This window comes from Schistocerca gregaria, chromosome 6, assembly GCF_023897955.1.
Source record: "Schistocerca gregaria isolate iqSchGreg1 chromosome 6, iqSchGreg1.2, whole genome shotgun sequence".
Taxonomy (NCBI): domain Eukaryota; kingdom Metazoa; phylum Arthropoda; class Insecta; order Orthoptera; family Acrididae; genus Schistocerca; species Schistocerca gregaria.
The window spans coordinates 176410119-176428767 of record NC_064925.1 but is presented as its reverse complement, the minus strand read 5'-3'; the positions used below and the strand labels follow the sequence as shown (position 1 = coordinate 176428767).

General features: G+C 40.4%; 1 protein-coding gene across 1 annotated transcript in view; it reads left to right on the top strand.

Moving 5' to 3' along the window:
* LOC126279133 (T-complex protein 1 subunit delta) overlaps nt 1-18649 on the top strand; it is a 112500-nt gene that overhangs the window by 56621 nt on the left and 37230 nt on the right. The window contains exon 6 of the mRNA XM_049979627.1: nt 14817-14978. Within this exon, the coding sequence (XP_049835584.1) occupies nt 14817-14978 (162 nt within the window). The remainder of the gene's footprint in view (nt 1-14816; nt 14979-18649) is intronic.

Genomic DNA, 18649 nt, shown 5'->3' with positions numbered 1-18649 from the left:
TTGTACTTACAGGCTAATAGTTGTCACCATCCGGCTCAGCGTGAAGGGGTACTTCATACCTTGGTACACAGGTCACATATCATTTCTGACGCTGAGACTTTGCCAGCTGAGCTGTCCCATTTTGAAGTTACATTTTGTCAAAATGGTTATAGTGATAGATTGAACTGTACATTGGGTGATTGATGATAATTCTGAGTCAACACAGTCAACACCTAAGTCTAGTGCCTTTTTGCCTTACGTAGGAAACACGTCCAACAAGATCGGCCGTATTTTACGGAAATACAATTTGAAATGTGTTTTCCAACCTCCATCTAAAATTGGAGCACCTTTGAGTTCCGTTAAGGATGATCTTGGACCGTGTAAGGCGGTTTTATATCGTATTCATTGTAGCTGCGTCATGACAATATATTGGTCAAACTATCAGGATCGTGGAGGACCGATGTACTGAGCATAAACGGCACAAACAATTACAGCAGCCAAGTAGATCTGCTATTGCCAAACATTTCTTGGATACTGGTCACCCCATGTTATATAATAATCCAGAGATATTGGCATGCATGTCCAGTTATTGGGACAGTGTTATTAGGGAAGCAGTTGAGATTAAATCAGCGAGAAACCTCGTTAACAGGGATGTTGAACTCTGTTTGGAATCCGGCTCTCTCCCTTGTCAAAAAACAGAGGGACAGAGTCAATGCTACCTCACCTGCGAGTTCATAGTCTCCCTATCGATAGCTTTGACTTGGTCATCTTTGGTGGCACTAGTGTTCAGTGTGTGTGTGTTATGTTTCCTGCTTCAGTTCAAGAATTGAGGTTTTAAATTTGCGTGTTTGCCTTGAAAATTGCGGGGTGTTCTCCCGCCGAAATATTGGCGGTCGCTGAAAGTGTTACCTGGCTGAATTCCCGGAAGTTATTTGAAAACATTTAAGGACAAGCTTAAACGCATGTACACAAGACTGGCTTTCGAAAAGTGACAGACAACTGACACCAACAGGACGTGTAAAACGCACAAGTTTGTCGCATGTGTGCCAATGGATTTATAGTGCATGGAAGTGTGTTACCAATCAGACTGAGCAACAAGTATTTAAAAAATGTTCAATATCCAATGCACTAGATGGTACGATGGACGATGCGCTGTATGAAGAAATGAGTAACAAAGAATCGAATGATAGTGATTCAGAATCATGACTGATATTTTAAACATTTCGTATAAGATGTATTACAAACTTAATAACATTTTGCTTTAAATTTCAGTGTTTAATTTCTAAGTTATTTTCATTCTTATTTTATAAGTGTTGCACAGGATAGAAAAGTGTGGAGAGTTGCATCAAACCAGTGTATGGACTGAAGACAACAACACACTTTGCATTTGAAGTCATCACTAAAAATCTACTATGAAAATCCGACTGGCAAGACTGTTTGGGATATATATCAATATGTCCAACTCTGTATTCTGAATTTTCTCTTATCTGTGACAGGAGATGGTTGCTAATAGGAACTTTTATGAATCGTGAATCACATGCAGTATTCTCTTCACCATAAGAATAATATGAATGTAAACATTATGCCATGTATTCTTTTGTGTTTGCTGCTATCTCATTTAAATCCTGTCTGCCTAATAATCTATGAAACTTGAGTGAGACAACAGCAAACGCGGAAGAATATACATATCATGTTGTGTTTATATTTGTATTATTCTTATGCTGAATAGTGATACAGTCAGAAATGAAACACGGCAACTGACTAGAAGGCCATATAACCTAGGGGGAACAACACTGTAGGTGTTAAGACTCTTGATAGTGTTCTGCGACAAACCACTTTTCTTCATTAGGCTGTTGGTCTTTCTCTCAACACTTTTGTGAGGTCAACATCAATTCTGCGATACACTGAATCGGATAGTAAACGTTGCATCTTTTGTACATAATGTTTATTTAAAACAATGGTGGCAATGCCCTTGTCCGCAAGTAAAATAACAATATCTTGATCAACTTTGAGAGAGCGTAAAGCAGCCGTCTCTGCTGCTGTTACATTACTCTTGGGTGGACGAGCCCTAGTCAGGAGGTAGCTTGCAAACTGCCTGTTCAATTGAACTAATAAAATCAACTACCGGCAAACTCTTCGGAGTGGGTGCATAATTTAAACCCTTCCCTAGCACGGATAAGGTTGCGTCGTCAAAAGATTTCTCTGAGAGATTTATCACAGAACTTCGAGATATAACATCAAACTCTGCGCGATGAAAACATTCGAATTTTGCCAAATGCCGGGCAGTGACGGAGTTCTATTCCCAGTCAGCTTGAGCCCATGAGACACTGTCCAACCAATCCCAAGTGAAATCAGACACTTCAGATGCAACCATTAAATGAAAACGATAAAATTCTTTGGAAACAGAATCCAAACTTTGACGAGTAAAACGAATCCTTTCGCCAACAAGAGCCAAGCTAGCACGTTGCTTGATACGATTGGTGATAGGAGAATTAATATGGTGCACAACCTTGGCAAATTTTGGCACATGATTTTCATAAAGACACCTCCATCTAAAATTAAAGCACTTTTGAGTTCCATTAAGGATGATCTTGGACTGCGTAAGGTGGGTGTATATCGTATTCCTTGTAGCTGCGGCATGGCATATATTGGTCAAATTTTCTATTTTTTGCTCTCTGGCAATTTCATGTGCCTTAATTTTTAAAATTTCGCCGTTCACAGGCAGGAATTTCTGACGCTGTTCCTTAACAGATTAATTTCAAATCACTTCTAGCGCATGATATCGACCACACTTTGGCCCACTAACTGCTTTCCTGCTACTTGAACATTCAAATAATTTGTCTCTTTGCAGTCGCCATCGTCTGACGTTGCTCTCATCAATCCTGTATTGCAGACCTGCAGCACGATTAGAACTTTGTTCCGCAAAAGAAATAACTCCCCTATTGAATTTGGCACTATAATGAAAGCGCTTCATTATGGTTCACTAACACCAACAAGCACTTCGTAAAATTCCTTGAAGCAATAGGTGCTGCTATGTGAAATCTTAACATCTATCAACTCGTGCAAGAATCCTAAAGCCTTGTGCATTGTTGATATTTTTGTGCAAAGAAATTTATTTTTGTTGCTATGAATATTTGAAAGGCTGCTACATTTGAAGATGAACAATACGGAATTTCTAGTTACTTCATTGGATAATGTATGAAAATGTAGTTGTCGAAACTCGGCAGAGGAAAAAAAGCTTGTCTTCAACCTTTTTTAAAATTTATTTACTGACACAGAGGTTTTGGCACCAATATTTATCTTAGTGCCTGTAACGCATGCCTGTGTAGTGCTACATATATTTGACGGCAGAAGTTGGTTGTGGCAGCACCTACCCACATTTTTCAGAACTTGCACTTACTTTGCACTCGACTCTAAGCCACACGTGTTTTTTTTGGATTACAAAGACCGGAAAAAAGCACGGCTTAGATTCGAGTAAATACAATAGTAATTTTTACCACAAGATTAATAGAAATCTCATTTTGTGAATTCGCTTCAGTTGTTACAGGGAATCGCCAACTTCGTAGTTCAGCAGATGAAAAGACAATCGGCAAGCTTAATTTAAGTTAGTTGTTCACTGCCTTGTAGTACACTGCACCATCCAAAATGTAGCCCCACTGTGAATGCTGTTCTCGAACAAGGAATGAGCTGATTGACATTCCTAAGGAGCTGGAAATTGGCCCGGTCACTGTCATCTGCTGCGAATCAGCATACTGGAAGAGCTCCCAAGAATCGTGTACCTGTGATACCTTTACTAGGGGTACCTCAAGTATTGTCTTCTTTCGCGGATCATGTCTCCTGTAGACCGTAGAGGATATGTCATTACTCATCCACTTCACTGTGAGTGGTGTGTCAGTGGTAGATTAGGTATTATGTACAAGGTGGACAGGGACCAGGGAGGACTCAGGGTGTTGTACTGATCCCTTTTATCGACACGTTTGAGGTGCTGTCTTTCACTAAACTGAAACTGAACCAGTAAGACTGACTCGGCGTGTTTTGAGGAAATCTGTTTTGTCTTTGGCAGAAGGTGGCAGATGCAAAAGGGTAGGGGTCTATTAACTGTTGGCAGTCAAATGTACAGCGAATGATGGCACCCCTTAGGGAAATGGCAGCAGGGAACAGGAAATGGCACCAGGTGCACTCAGGAGCCTCATTCAACATGTTGAAGACAGTATTCTGGTAGCCATGGAGGGAACAGGATGCAACCAACTGCAGATTGTGGTGCACGTTGAAACAAGTGATGACTGTTGTCTGGGCTCCGAGGTTATTCTCTGTTTATTCCAGTGACTGGCAGAGAAAGTTGAGAATATCAGTCTTACACACAGTCAGTAGTTAAAACTTCCGGGCTGAGAGGCCGTGGTCGAACAGTAGAACTTCTTCTCCCTGACGTTTCGTTGCCAGCTGCGGACAACATCTTCCGAGGCGAGTCGTAGACGGAAGATGTTGTCCGCAGCTGGCAACGAAACGTCAGGGAGAAGAAGTTCTACTGTTCGACCACGGCCTCTCAGCCCGGAAGTTTTAACTACTGACGATGCCGGCCGTGAAAGCCTACACGCTTACACACAGTGTTTCAACAAAGCTAACATTTTGCGGTATTGTCCCCAGAACTGATCGTAGCCATTTAGTGCTGAGTTCAGTGGAAGAATGGAACCAGATAATTTGAAGGTTCTGTGACAAGCTAAGCTGCGATTTCCTAGGACTGGCTATTGGGTTGAGAACTGTACTGGTCCCCCCTAAAAGGATCAAGTGTGCACTACACATCAAAGGCTGCTACCCAGGTGGTTGGCTGTGCGTGGGATGCATACAAGGTAAAAAAGATTTGGCGACTCTCCCTGCAATCCAGATTATGATAGTTGTAGGAAACCCAGAAGTATCAATGTAAGATCAAATGGCTCTGAGCGCTATGGGACTAAACATCTGAGGTCATCAGTCCAATGTAAGATCGAAAGAAATGTTTCCCATAGGTGAGAGTATTAAAGTCCTAGTGGTAAACTGCCGAAGCGTTCACAATGAATTGCCAGAGTTTGAAGTGCTCATGGAAAGCAGTGAAGCTCACTTCATACTAGGTACAGAAAGCTGGTTGATATGTGAAGTTGATAGCTGTGAGATTTTTAGGGAAAATTAAATCGATATTGAAAGGATAGACAGAAGGAAATGATAGTGGTGTATATCACAGTAGATGAGAAACTCATATCCACCAAGATAGAAACTGAAGCTGCATGTGAGATTGTTGGGCAAGACTCAGTATCAAGGGTGGGCATGAAACAATAATTGGATCGTTCTATCATTCACCAGACTCGTCTTCTGACATAACCGAAAAATTCAGAGAAAACCACAGTTAACTTGTAAGTTCCCCAATCATACTGTAATAATCAGTGGAGACTTTAATCATTCAACAATTAATTGGGGAAAATTATAGTTTTGTTAGTGGTGGGTGTTATAAGATATCCTATGCAACTTTACTGAATGTCTTCTCTGAAAACTACATAGAACAGATAGTTAGGAACACTGCTTCTGATGGAAATATATTAAATCTAATGGCAACAAGTAGACCTGACTTCTTTGAGGATGTCCACATTGAAACTGGTATCACTGATCATGACCCATTTGTGGCAGCAGTGATTACCAAGGTACAAAGGACAACTAAAACAAGTAGATATAAACACATGTTCAGTAAACTAAATAAAAAGTCAGTAGTATCATATATCACTGAGAACTTGAAACTTTCAGCACAGGGAAGGAACATGTAGAGGAACTCTGGCTCATGTTTAAAAGAATGGCTGACCATGCACTGAATAAATATGTGCCCTGTAGAACAGTTCATAATGGGAGAGAACCTCCATGGTACACAGTCACTGTAAACAAACTTCCAAAGAAACAGAGATTACTGCATAACAGGTGTAAAACAAAGTGTAGAGCCATAGATAGAATGAAACATGTTTCTCTCTCAAGAGAGCAGTGTGTGATGCCTTCAGTTGCAGAATATTGCCAAGTGATCTTTCACAGAACTCAAAAGAAATTCTAGCCATACGTAAAGGCTGGTAGTGGCACTATAGTTTGTGCCCAGTTACCAATGAATAAGATATGAATTGAAATTGAGGGTAGAGAGCAAAATCTGAAATGCTTTACTCCATTTTCGACTGTTGCTTTACAAAGGAAAACCCAGGAGATTTGCCCCAATTTAATCCTTGTACCACAGCAACCTGCAAAGATGAAGGAAATAAGTGTTAGTGTCAGTGGTGTTGAGAAACAACTGAGATCATTAAAATTGATCAAAGCTCCAGGGCTAGTGGAATCCCTGTCAGATTCTACACTGAATTTGCAGTTGTTTTAGCCTCTCTTCTAATTATAATGTATTGTAAGTCCCTCAAACAAAATACCATGCCCAGCTCACACCTGTCTACAAGAAGAGTAGTAGAAGTGATCCACAAAACTACCATCCAACATCTTTGTCATTGATTTGTTGTAGAATGTTAAGACATTTCTCACGTGACATAGCGAAAGCTGTGGATCAAGGCAACTGTATAAATGCAGTGTTTCTTTATTTCCAAAAGTCGTTTGACCCAGTACTGCACCTACGCTAATTGTCAAATGTACAATCATATGGAGTATCAAGTGAAATTTATGACTGGATTGAGGACGACTTTTTAGGGAGGACGCAGCTTGTTATCTTGGATGGAGAGTCATCACCAGATGAAGTAACTTTGGGTGTGCCCCAGGAAAGTGTGAGAACCCTTGCTATTCATGTTGTATGTTAATGACCTTGCAGACAATAGCAAAATCAGGTTTTTTGCAGATGATGCAGCTATCTACAATAATTTACTACCTGAAAGAAGCTGCATAAATATTCAGTCATATCTTGATAAGAGTTCAAAGTGGTGCAGAGATTGACAATTTGCTTTAAATGTTCAGAAATTTAAAATTTTGCACTTCACAAAATGAAAAAAACTTAGGATACTAACCATACTATCAGGTAGTCACTGTTGGAATTGGCGAACTCAGATGAATACATGGGTGTAACACATTGTAGGGATATGAAGTGGAATGATGACATAGCTTCAGTAGTGGGTAAAGCAGGAGGTAGACTTTGGTTCATTGGTATAATACTGGGTAAGTGCAATCAGTATACAAAGGAGATTGCTTACAAATCACTTGCGCAACCAGCTGTAGAATATTGCTTAAGTGTGTGGTACCTGTACCAGGCAGGACTAACAGGGATCGTGAACATATACAAAGAAGAGCAGCAGGAATGGTTGGAGGTGTTTTAATCCATGGGAGAGAGTCACAGAGATAGTGAAGGAACTGAACAGGAAGACTCTTGAAGGTAGACATAAACTATTCTGATAAAGTCTGTTAACAAAGTTTCAAGAACCAGCTTTATTTGATTACTCTGGGGGTCTACTACAACCCCCTAGGTATTGCTCCCACAGGGATCGTGAGGATAAGATTAGAATAATTACTGTATGCACTGAGACATTCAATCAATCATTCTTCCTGTGTTCCATAAATGAATGGAACAGGAAGAGACTCAAATAACTGGTACAATGAGACGTACCCTCTGCCGTGCACCTCACAGTGGTTTACAGAGCTTACATGCAGCTGTAGGTATAGATCGGTTAACACACCATTCTCTCATGGAACTAAAAGTCATTCTGCTGGTCTTCTCACATTTTCATTTAACACATGGCCATACGGACAGCTTTAAGTGTCTTTAATGTATCTGTGGGTATTTACTTCTCATTTCAAAGTAACAGATGGCAGTAATAACTTTGTCAGCATTTGCCCGATGAGGCAGTATGCTTTGTAGCAGTGTGTGACATCACACAAAGTTTGTATTGGTAATGTAACATGTTCAGTTTTAGCAATATAGCTCTGTATCCATGCAAAAACTGGAGAACTGCAAATAAAACAAATTTTACAAATTGATATTACACGTGCAAACACTTCTAAAATCTATTGAAATGTCTCTATCCAATTAGACTCAGTGTAATATCTTCAGTTTTATTTCATATTACCAGTTATTTACAAGACAATTGAGCTGACTGCAATGTTTCACATTTGAATAACATCAACATAGCAGCTTGTCATGATTGGCAGAAGGCTGTTATCAGGTCAAAAACCTCTGATGCTGCAACATCAAAAGTGGTTTACTTTGTAGGGATTATAATCCTTTATCATTCGATGATAATCGTCGTTGCTTGAAACTGGCCAAGAATAAATTGTTTCCATACCACTGGAGCTGTTCAGAGCTGTTTACTATTGTGAGAATGTATGGGGATCTACATATTCACGATGTTTGGAATGTGTAAAATGATAAATTTTAAGTTTTTTTAATAATTTTTATACTGTATAGTTGCAATTGTTTGATAAATATTACAACATTTTTTCCAATTTGCATTAGTTATACTACTTGAAATGCCAGTTGACTCAACATTTCCCTACCTAATTACACTGGAGCTCCAAAGAAACTGGTAGATTCAGACATATTCAAATACAGATATGTAAACTGGCAGAATATGGCGCTGCAGTTGGCAACACCTATATAAAACAAGTGTCTGGTGCAGTTGTTAGATCAGTTACTGCTGCTACAGTGGCAGGTTATCAAGATTTAAGTGAGTTTTAATGTTGTTACAGTCAGCGCACGAGCAATGGGACACAAGAATCTCCGGAGTAGTGATGAAGTGGGGGTTTTCCTGTATGACCATTTTAGGGGTGTACTGTGAATATCAAGTATGTGGTAAAACATCAAATCCCCGTCACTGCTGCGGCCAGAAAAAGATCCTCCAAGAATGGGACCAACAATGACTGAAGAGAATTGTTTAACATGACAGAAATGCAACCCATCTGCAAATTGCTACAGATTTCGATGATGGGCCACCAACAAGTGTCATCATTGATATGGGTCTTGGAGCCGAAGGTCCTTTCATGAACCCTCGATGACTGCATGACACAAAGCTTTACGCCTTGCTTGGGTCCATCAACACTGACATTAGACTGTTGATGACAGGAAACATGTTGCGTAGTCAGACGGGTCTTGTTTCAAATTGCATCGAGCGGATGGATGTGTACGGGTATGGAGACAACCTCATGAATGCATGGACCCTGCTTGTCAGCAGGGGACTGTTCAAGCCAGTGGAGGCTCTTAATGTCTTGGGGCATGTGCAGTTGTAGTGATGTGGAACCCCTGATATGACTGTAACAGGTGACACGTAAGCATTCTGTCGGATCACTTGCATCCATTCTTGTCCATTATGCATTCCGATGGACTTCGGCAATTCCAGCAGGACAGTATGATGCTCCACATGTCCAGAATTGCTACAGAAAGGCTCCAGGAACATTCTTCTGAGTTTAAACACTCCAGCTGGCCACTAAATCTAGCAATAACATCATGAGACAAACCTAAAGAAGAAAAAAAATCATTAGACTTTAAACCCAAATAAGAAATAACCTTTATCACACGAAAAATAACTCCCCAGTCGTGAACATATTGAGTATTGCATGATTCATGGTGTCAATTCCCTCGAGCACTACTCCAGACATTATTAGAGTCCACGCCACATCATGTTGTGGCATTTCTGTGTACTTGCAGGGGCTCTACATGATATTAGGCAAGTGTACCAGTTTCCTTTGCCCTTTGATGTATTTTCTAATGATGTATGTGGTGCTGTTGGCTTAGGTGTTAGTGTGGTATTGGCAACTCCAGGAACAGTGAAATTGAGAATTCAGCAGTAAAATGGTTATCTAATTATAAGTGAGATCATGGTTAAAGTGAGGTTATGCCAATCTAATATTGACTTTTTTTTCATGCATAATATGACATGTTTCAATAATCTATATTGTGTCAGATTTTCTTCACCTGCATACGCTGCCCTCTATAAGTCTGGAAACGCCCAGTGATTGTGGGCAATCGAAAGGAAATACATTATAAAATTGCATTTTACTGTTTTTTTTAATTGCTCAAACAATACATTGGTAAATGCAAATATTAAATTTTAGATTTCTCAAAATAGCCACCCTTTGCTTTAATCGCTGCCTTGCATACTCTCTGCAAGCAGTTGGTCAATTTTGCCAGTGCGTCAATTGGGTTTAGTCTCCATTCTTGCTGCAGGACCTTCCACAAGTGTGTCCTGCTTATGATTCCTCGTTTTCAGATCTTCATGTGCAACTCATCCCATAGTAGCAACTTCTGAATCTCCAGAGAATAGAGACTGGCGGAAGTGTTTTGGGTGGTTGTTTTGCTGCAAGACAAACCCCTTCTCAATCAGAAGCAAAGCAGATGTATTGACATGTTGATGTAGAATGGCATGATAATCCTTTTGTTCATTTTCCATCTACTTTCATCAAATCTATTACTTATTCCCACTAAAAGATCCTCATACCATTACAGAACCCCCTCCAAGCTTCACAGTTGGAATTAGGCTTAGGTGATTCACACATTCATGGAGTGAACAGCTTTTAAATTGTTGGTATTTACTTCCAAATATTTCAAACTCGGGTCCATCAGTGAATAAGACTCTTTCCCAATCCCCTGCTGTCCAATGTGGGTATGTTGTAGTTCATTGAAGTCTTTTCTTCTTGACAGAGCACAGCAATGGTTTCCTTGCAGCCACATAATCCTGGAGGTTGTTTTCTGCCAGGCTCCTTCTTACTGTTGACTCGCGTGTATCCCTAGTTGGGTTTAGCTCGTCAGTCATTTCACAGACAGTTTTGAATCTATTACCTTTACCAGTCACTACCAAATACCTTTTCTGGTATTCTGATATTTTCCTGGGTGCTCCTGAGAGAAGACAATCGTCATAGGGGCCAATATTTCAATGTCATTGTATTGTCTTGATTAGTGGTGTAAAATGCCTGGGGATATATAAGTTGTGGCAAATACCCAGGAGAAATGCCTGGGCAAATGACCAAAATTCATAAATGCCTAGACATTTAGGCATTTTAAATATTGATAAGCAGTACGTCTCAGAGTTAGGGGAGAGTTATTGGGGAAATAAATTGGAATGTAAACATAACTTTTTACATCTTCAATGAGGTCAGTTCTTGGAATGGTGCATAGTACGACAAGAATAAAACAATCAAGTCTAGAAGTAATTTTTTAAATAAAGTATAGTTCATATGAAGCAGCTAGCCTGTAGGTAGTACCTTTACTTATGCTATACTACTGCAAAAAAATTAAATATTGCCAATCAGTTTCTTGATCTGAAGTCAAAGAATCATGAAGTTCCAACTGTGCTTCAGATTCTCCTTAATCTGATATCTTGCTGACCACTGGGTTCCTTTCAATTTTATTTTTGCTTGGACTTGTCAGTACGGACTTTCCCTTGGAATCATTTTTCGTGGCGTCAACAGGCTTATGTCATGTTCCTGCTCCATTCATCAACTTCCAGTTGTAGGAGAGGTAGGTTAGTTTTGCAGCTATCTGTGATATGAGTCTGTTGCTTTTTTACTGTGGATCCTGATGAAGGAACACTCAGCAGCAGGAGCAGATGTAACTGGTGTGCCCAGAATTTTTATGGCAGCTTCTGCCAATTCATTAGTTCCTCTTAAACCTCACCACCACAATAAAGAATGTATGTGATGATTTTTATCTTCCTGAGGGTGAGTACTCACTCCTTCACACACTAATTGTCTGGATCAAATTTTCCTTGTCCTTGTAATCCCCCCAGTGGGCTCACCACTCTTTGCTGAGTTCGTGCTTGGCTACCATGGGACCCAAGCCTTTACAGCATCTTCTGTGCTGCATGTGTATCCTCCTGCTATTCTTTTTCCCCTTTCTTGGGGAATATGTCTGGGATATTATTTTTGGGCATGTGTTCTGAATTTTCCGTAGCCTGACATTAGAATAGTCCCTCAACTGTTTCTTTTCTTCTTTGTTGCTTGCACAATCAGTCAGTTTGTGTAGAACTGAGCAATACCAATATGTATGTATATGTACAATAATCGCACAGTGTAACAAATTTGAACTTTTTGTCTTGCCGTGAGATGAAAGTAGATGTTCTCTACTAGATCACGTATGCTGAGTGCAAAAATGAAATCAGAAATGTTCCATAACATACCATTTTTTCTGAAAAAGATGTGCCACATTTAAAATTTTCTATGCCTTATATACTACTTTCTACAGTCTTGGAAATGACTCAGTAGCAGTACAGGAGGAATCTGCAGTAGCTTAATATACAAATCGTGCAATAAATATTCCCTTCTTATCCCATACAGTAAGTCTCCCCTGACCCACTGTACTGGCTGACTCTATCTCGTTTCGTAGACTTCTCCATTCCTTTTCCTTCAACCCTCTTCCTTCCCCTTCAACCCTTCTACGCGAAGGAGCCACTGGCTCCGAAAGCTTGTCTAATTATAATCTCCTTTTATGTGTGTGTTCTGTCGCCACTTGGTGAGTAGATCTTTTATATATCCAATTACATTATTTAAGTCAAAAGTAATTGTTTGTATTATAAAACATAAAATAAAATGTGGATGCTATGAAAAAGCTGAGTAAAGCTGGAAATGTACTTAAAAGGCTAGAAACTTTTCCTGAAAACTTTCTGTTTGCAGGTAGTTGGTGAAACTTCTTGTAGGAGTGTCCAGCAGTAAGTTGCCAAAAAATTTGGCAACTATCTTCCCTTATATCATCTTTCGCTGATGGTGACATCTAGTTGAAATCACTCGACATGTTTGTCACACACATCTCCAAGATTAGGTGGAAGAAATCCAAATGACAATGAAGGAAATGTAATTTCAGAGACATGTTGCACCCCATAGCCTTGCAACAGATCAGTATGTGTTCTGTCAGTTCCGTGTAATTCTCAGGCATTACACTTCCCAAGAAATTGTAGCATACATCCTTAAAAGTGAGGCAAGCTGACTTCTTAGCATCTGTCAGCTACTGTTCAGAGGTAATATCTTTCATCAAGTCACAGGTCTGAGGTCCAACGAAAATTCCTTCTTTAATTTTTGTAGTACTAATTGCAGGAAATTTAGAGAGTAAAAATCAAAAACCCTGGCCATCTTTGTCCATTGATTTCACAAAATTCTCCATAAAGTCCAGTTTCAGATGGAGTAGTGGCAACAGCAAACTGTGTTTGTCAACTAGGGGTTCATGTGACACTTCCTTTTTCACCTTGATTGAAAATTTCTCTCAGGCCACTCTTTGACTACATAATGCTCTTTCATTGCCCTACTCACTATCCCAGTGACAAGAAACAGCAATATCTGCATTCCCAGTAGTAGTCCCATAACTGTGGGATCCAACAAATTTTCCATTTGTGATTTGAATAGCCATGTACTTCTGGAGTAGTGTAGTGTTCTCTTAGTTTTCCTTTAACTGAAGGGAAAAAATAGGTCACTGCTATCAAAGGTATCTTGTTTCTGTTACTTAAGAGAACAGCTTAAAAACGAGTCTGTAAGGAAGGTATAAATAGATGCCATTCTTGCGGGTTGTAAATGGTCCTAAATTTTGTAAGCAGCCTATTTATGCCATTACAGTATACCAAATTCTCTCATTGAGAAAAGTAGAAAGGCCATGATGTCATTTACAGACTGTAATACTAATGTTTGGTTGTAACATGGTCTTTTCTTGAAGACAGGACCCAAGTAATTCTGCTTGCCTCTTTGAAAGTTTAGATATCTTAAAAGACCATTCAGTTCTGCGGCTGTGGTTCTAGACGTGCTGCAGATGGTGTGTACTCCTCAAGATCTTCATTACCTACATGATCTTTTGATTTCTCGTCATCATTGTCTGTTTCATCTTCGTGTCCATTATGTTGGTTGTTTTAGAATGGAAGTGTGTCAGAATGTGGAACTTGGGCAAATTGCAGATTCCAGATTTGGGAGGGGGGGGGGGGGAAGAAAAAAAAACGCTGTTTTTTAATTTACTTGAGATTCCTTTTATTTTCATTAAACAAAATTAGCAATCTGTAATGTGGTGTCTAGGTTCCCACCCGCAGTTGTGGTATGGCATGGGTTCCACGCAACCAGCCTCGTAAATAGTGGGAGCAATGTGGGCAACAGTCCTGTGGAGCCCAACATTTACCCTCAACTATCTTTAATTTAAAATACAACTCCTTTGCCTTTTTAACAATTGGTGAAATGGGATTTCTGAGACTTAGTCATAAACTTGCTATGCACATAGTAGAAAAGGTTTGGTGAATTAACACAAATCGTAGATGTTGCGGAGTATAAGAAATGTGGGAACACCCACAGACAATATTCTTTACGTTAGTGATGTACACATGTCAAGTATCAATCTGTGGCCACATACTGAGATAATCATTGGTCAATATTCAACTGACCGACTCAAGTGCAACTTCTCTTTACCTACCCCAAGTGGCTATCTCCTCTGCCCCCTCTACTCCCACCAATAGGCAATAATATTCCTAAAATAATGGATTGTTGTAAGCACTGTGACAACATAATGCAGCCAAGTGCAGGTAATATTGTGTTTCCAGAAGAAAGCTTAGATGATTGTGAATGACAGTTTCGCCAATGTCATCAGGGCAACCACATATTTTTGTTCTGTGACAAATTTCATTGTCATGCTGTGTTATCTGTACAATACTGTAAGCATCATTAATAATTGTTATTTGAGCATACTATTCTGTATTCTAACCAGTAACTCACATAGATCCATTGTAATACACAACATGGTGTTTCAAACTTATGGATGGTAGTGTATGCTAAAACTTCCAACAGTGAAAATTTGAAGTTTTTCTACATTAAATATTGCACTTGCCTTCCAAAAAATTGTAATTTGAGTTAACTGTCAAGAGTATAGACATTATTTTTTGAATTTATTATCATTGCAGGACATCCGCATAATCAAGAAACTTGGTGGAACAGTTGAAGATTCTGAACTGGTGGATGGTATGGTTTTTACACAGAAGACAGTGAATGTAAATGGCCCAAAGCGTGTGGAGAAAGCCCGTATTGGACTCATTCAGTTCTGCATATCTCCCCCTAAGACAGATGTAAGTAGTTACAAAACCTGCTTTACACAAAATAATGAAATGGCATATAAATTTTTTTCTACGTTTTTGCCCTGAATGATGATTGTGATCACCTCTTAGTGAAACATTTTGCTTGGACAGAAAACAAGGGAATGCATTTTTTTACAGCTTCCAGACAAGGTCATTTTCAAATTATTGATGACATATTGCTTCCAGTTTGAGTTAAATTAATAGGCAGCCACTATGATTTACTATGTTGTCAAGAGTGATGTGTAGTTTTATCATATTATCATGCAGAGAGTGGAAAGATGTGTGGGTTTTTGACTTCTGAAGGATAGAAATCAGTCTGAAGTTAATTTCACTGTGACATATTAAAGAGGTTTCTTTTTTAGAACTGCGTAACAGTGCTGAGGCTCTCAGATACTGTCAGATGGTATTACTGAAACCTCACAATATTTTGATAGAGGTAGGCATTTATGTTGTCCATGATGGAATATCCAAAGCAAAGACAATGCCTAAGAAACTTCACAACACATACAGTGAAGGTAACAGTGCAGTTATGAAACTGTTGTTATCACTTAAAAGGAAAGGTGGCCTGATTGTTTCTAATCATATGCCATTTTTGTTGCAAAAAATTTTGATCTGTTTGGTACATATTCAATTTATTCTGAAAATCGGTCCTAATTTCAATTGTGGTCATAAAAAAATTAAAATTAAAAGAAGGAAAATTGCCATGAGACAATATATACAACATCTTTGCAATGTACTTTGTTTTAGATCTGTGGTTGGCAAGCACAACTTTTTTTATTATTTTAATTGAGAATTGCTGTAGTGTAAATCTTAATTTTGAAAAAAAATTTGCATGATACATTACCTTTTGACTGATATAGCATAATTGCAAAACCTTCCCTGTGTATTTTCACCGTCTTTTGTCAGATAAATAAAATTCAAATGTTAGTAGATCCAATTTGTATGAGGTATCGTGTAAGCTTTATGCAAGCTGACAAGCTATTGCGTTGTCAATGGGAAAAATTTATCCATTTCCAAATTCCTTTTTTCATGCTCATACCTTGCAAAGAAACTACTTTTATGTAACTAATTTGTAAGTCATGTAATCAAGGTCTTGCTGCCATTACCATCAATCAAAATCCATAGGATATGAATCACTATTTCCATATTGTGATACTCAGGTGCTATAAATTTTTGTTCTGGTTCACACACTGTTCTTATAAACATGAGATGGACATTATAGTCCAGAACTTTCCCGTATTGAGTTAACTAACACGACAGCCTCTGTTACTAAAATCACTCCCAAGGGATCAACAGATCTTTTATGGATGTGTGTGTGGTGTGCAGAGTCCCCGAGCTGTAGCAGCCTTTGTTATTTTCTGTTCTGCTGTACCTTCCCCTTCCTTTTTTGTCCCTGCCCTTATTCCACTCCCTTGGCCCTCTCTTGGTGATCTTATTTATACCAGCCCTGCTGTTCTCCTGACTTAGCTTCTTTTTGCAGTTTTGGTTTGTCTGTTTTTCCTCCTCGATCCCTAAATTTGAAATCTATAGTGTGAGCCAGATGAAGAAAAACTGTCTCCCTAGTATCTTTGGCATGGGTTCCTCTCCTCCTCCTCCTCCTCCTCCTCCTCCTTTCCCTCCCCCCCCCCCCCCCCAATTCTCATTCCTCTCTGCCATAGCCCTTTTGTCTTCGTGCTAGGTCTCCAGCTCGGTAGCCAGTTTGTGTGGTGGAGCTACTACGCACCTGTCTTCGGCTGAGCCTCCTGACACCACAGGGATCAAACTGCTGGTATCTGCACAGTGAGCACCTCGTGAAAGCCTAGGAGTGTATTTTTTCGGGGCATCAGAACTGGCAGCAACCGTCATGCTAGGCAGCCGTTGCTGTGGGTGGGTGGTGCCCATGAGGGGAGCCCCTGATCGGAGTGGATGGTATCAGGGTGGACTTTTGGCACATGAAAAATGTTAAACTCTCTGGCCTGTGAATAGTTCAGTCTCAGTTCCTGCTTCCACCCCCTTTGGCTACCCTCTGAGAGAGGGGGGCCAGGCATGCCAGCTTGGGGTGGAACCCTTTCCACAGGTCCTGGTCTGTACCAGGACTGACAGAGAGACTTTTGCCACACCCCCCCCCCCCCCCCCCCCCCCTCGTGTGTGTGTGTGTGTGTGTGTGTGTGTGTGTGTGTGTGTGTGTGTGTGTGTGTGTGCGCGCGCGTGTGCAATACATTGAGGATGAGTTTCATGAAGTTCAGTCCTCAAGCAAGATGAATCTGGCCACCTCCTTATAAAGACAGCTTCTGCCAATCAGCCGGCCTCCATCCATGCCTGTGACTGCTTAGGAGACATCCCAGTGAATATCACTCCTCAGGTCTCTCAATATGATACAGGTTGTAACTTTCCATAGGGACCTTCTCCTAGAGTCTGATGAGGAACTTACGGCTATTCAGGAACGATGTAGTGTTATTTCATCCAGTGTTTCCAGAGGGGCTTTTAAGGACAATCCTGTAGACACTGGCAATTTCATCCTGGCCTTTGAGGGGCATACTCTGCCCAAGGTGATCAACGTAATGGTATACAGATGTGACACCAAATGATACGTTCCACCTCCCATGCATTGCTTCTGTTGCCTCAAGTTTGGCCATGTGTTCTTGCGAGGTGATGCCACTCCTGTCTGGGGTGACTGTGGCCACCCTCGTCATATGGAGAACCCTTGCACCCCACTGCCTAACAGTGTAAACTGCTCTAATCTACATTCTCGCCACTCACCGGAGTGCCCAGTGAATATAAAGGTTAAAAAAAAAAAAGAAAAAAAAATCCAGAAAATAAAGATCCTTGACTGTCTCATCTACTTTGAGGCCAGGAAAAGTTTGACAGACTTCACCCTGTGAATCTTTCATCTACCTTTATCTCAGTTATGTATTCCATTCATCTTCCCCCCTCCTTACACCCATGTTGTCCCTCCTTTCCAGTCTTGATAAAAACAGCATCTTCTGCCCAGTTATGGGCATTACTCGCTTGTGACGAGTTGGGGGTTGTTTCTGTTACCATCACAGCTCCATAAGAGCTTAAATATGGTCCAGGGTATTATATTCCACTGGGACCTTCTTTTCCAGTCTGATGACGAGCTGCCAATTAGGGTGGTGAGGTGTTCATTTCGTCCGGCGTATCCATCAGGTTTCTACGGATAATCAGGTTGCCACCAGTGCCTTCATCTTGGCCTTCGAGGGTGACATGTTGCCCGAGAAGCTCAAGGTGATGTTCTACCTCTGTGACGTTGAGCCATATATCCCTCCCCCGATGCGGTGCTTTTAAGTGCTGGAAGTTCGGCCATATGTCTTCCCACCATACTTCCAGTGTCACATGTTGAGGTTGTGGACGTCCATCACATCCCAATACTCCATGTGCCGCGCCTCCCATCTGTGTCAACTGCAGAGAGCATTATTCACCTTGCAGACTGCAGGATATTACAGAAAGCGAGGAAAATTGTGGAATATAACACCCTGGACCGATTGACCTACACTGAGGTCAAGAGGAAATTTGAGTGCCTTCACCCTGTGACTATGACCTCCTCTTACGCCGCTTCTTCGAGAACAGTTGTAACTTCATCAGTTCCTCGCATTCTTTTCACCTCTTGGAACCAGAAGACACCTGCCCCCCTTGACTGTGGGGGGCATTCCCCCCCCCCCTGT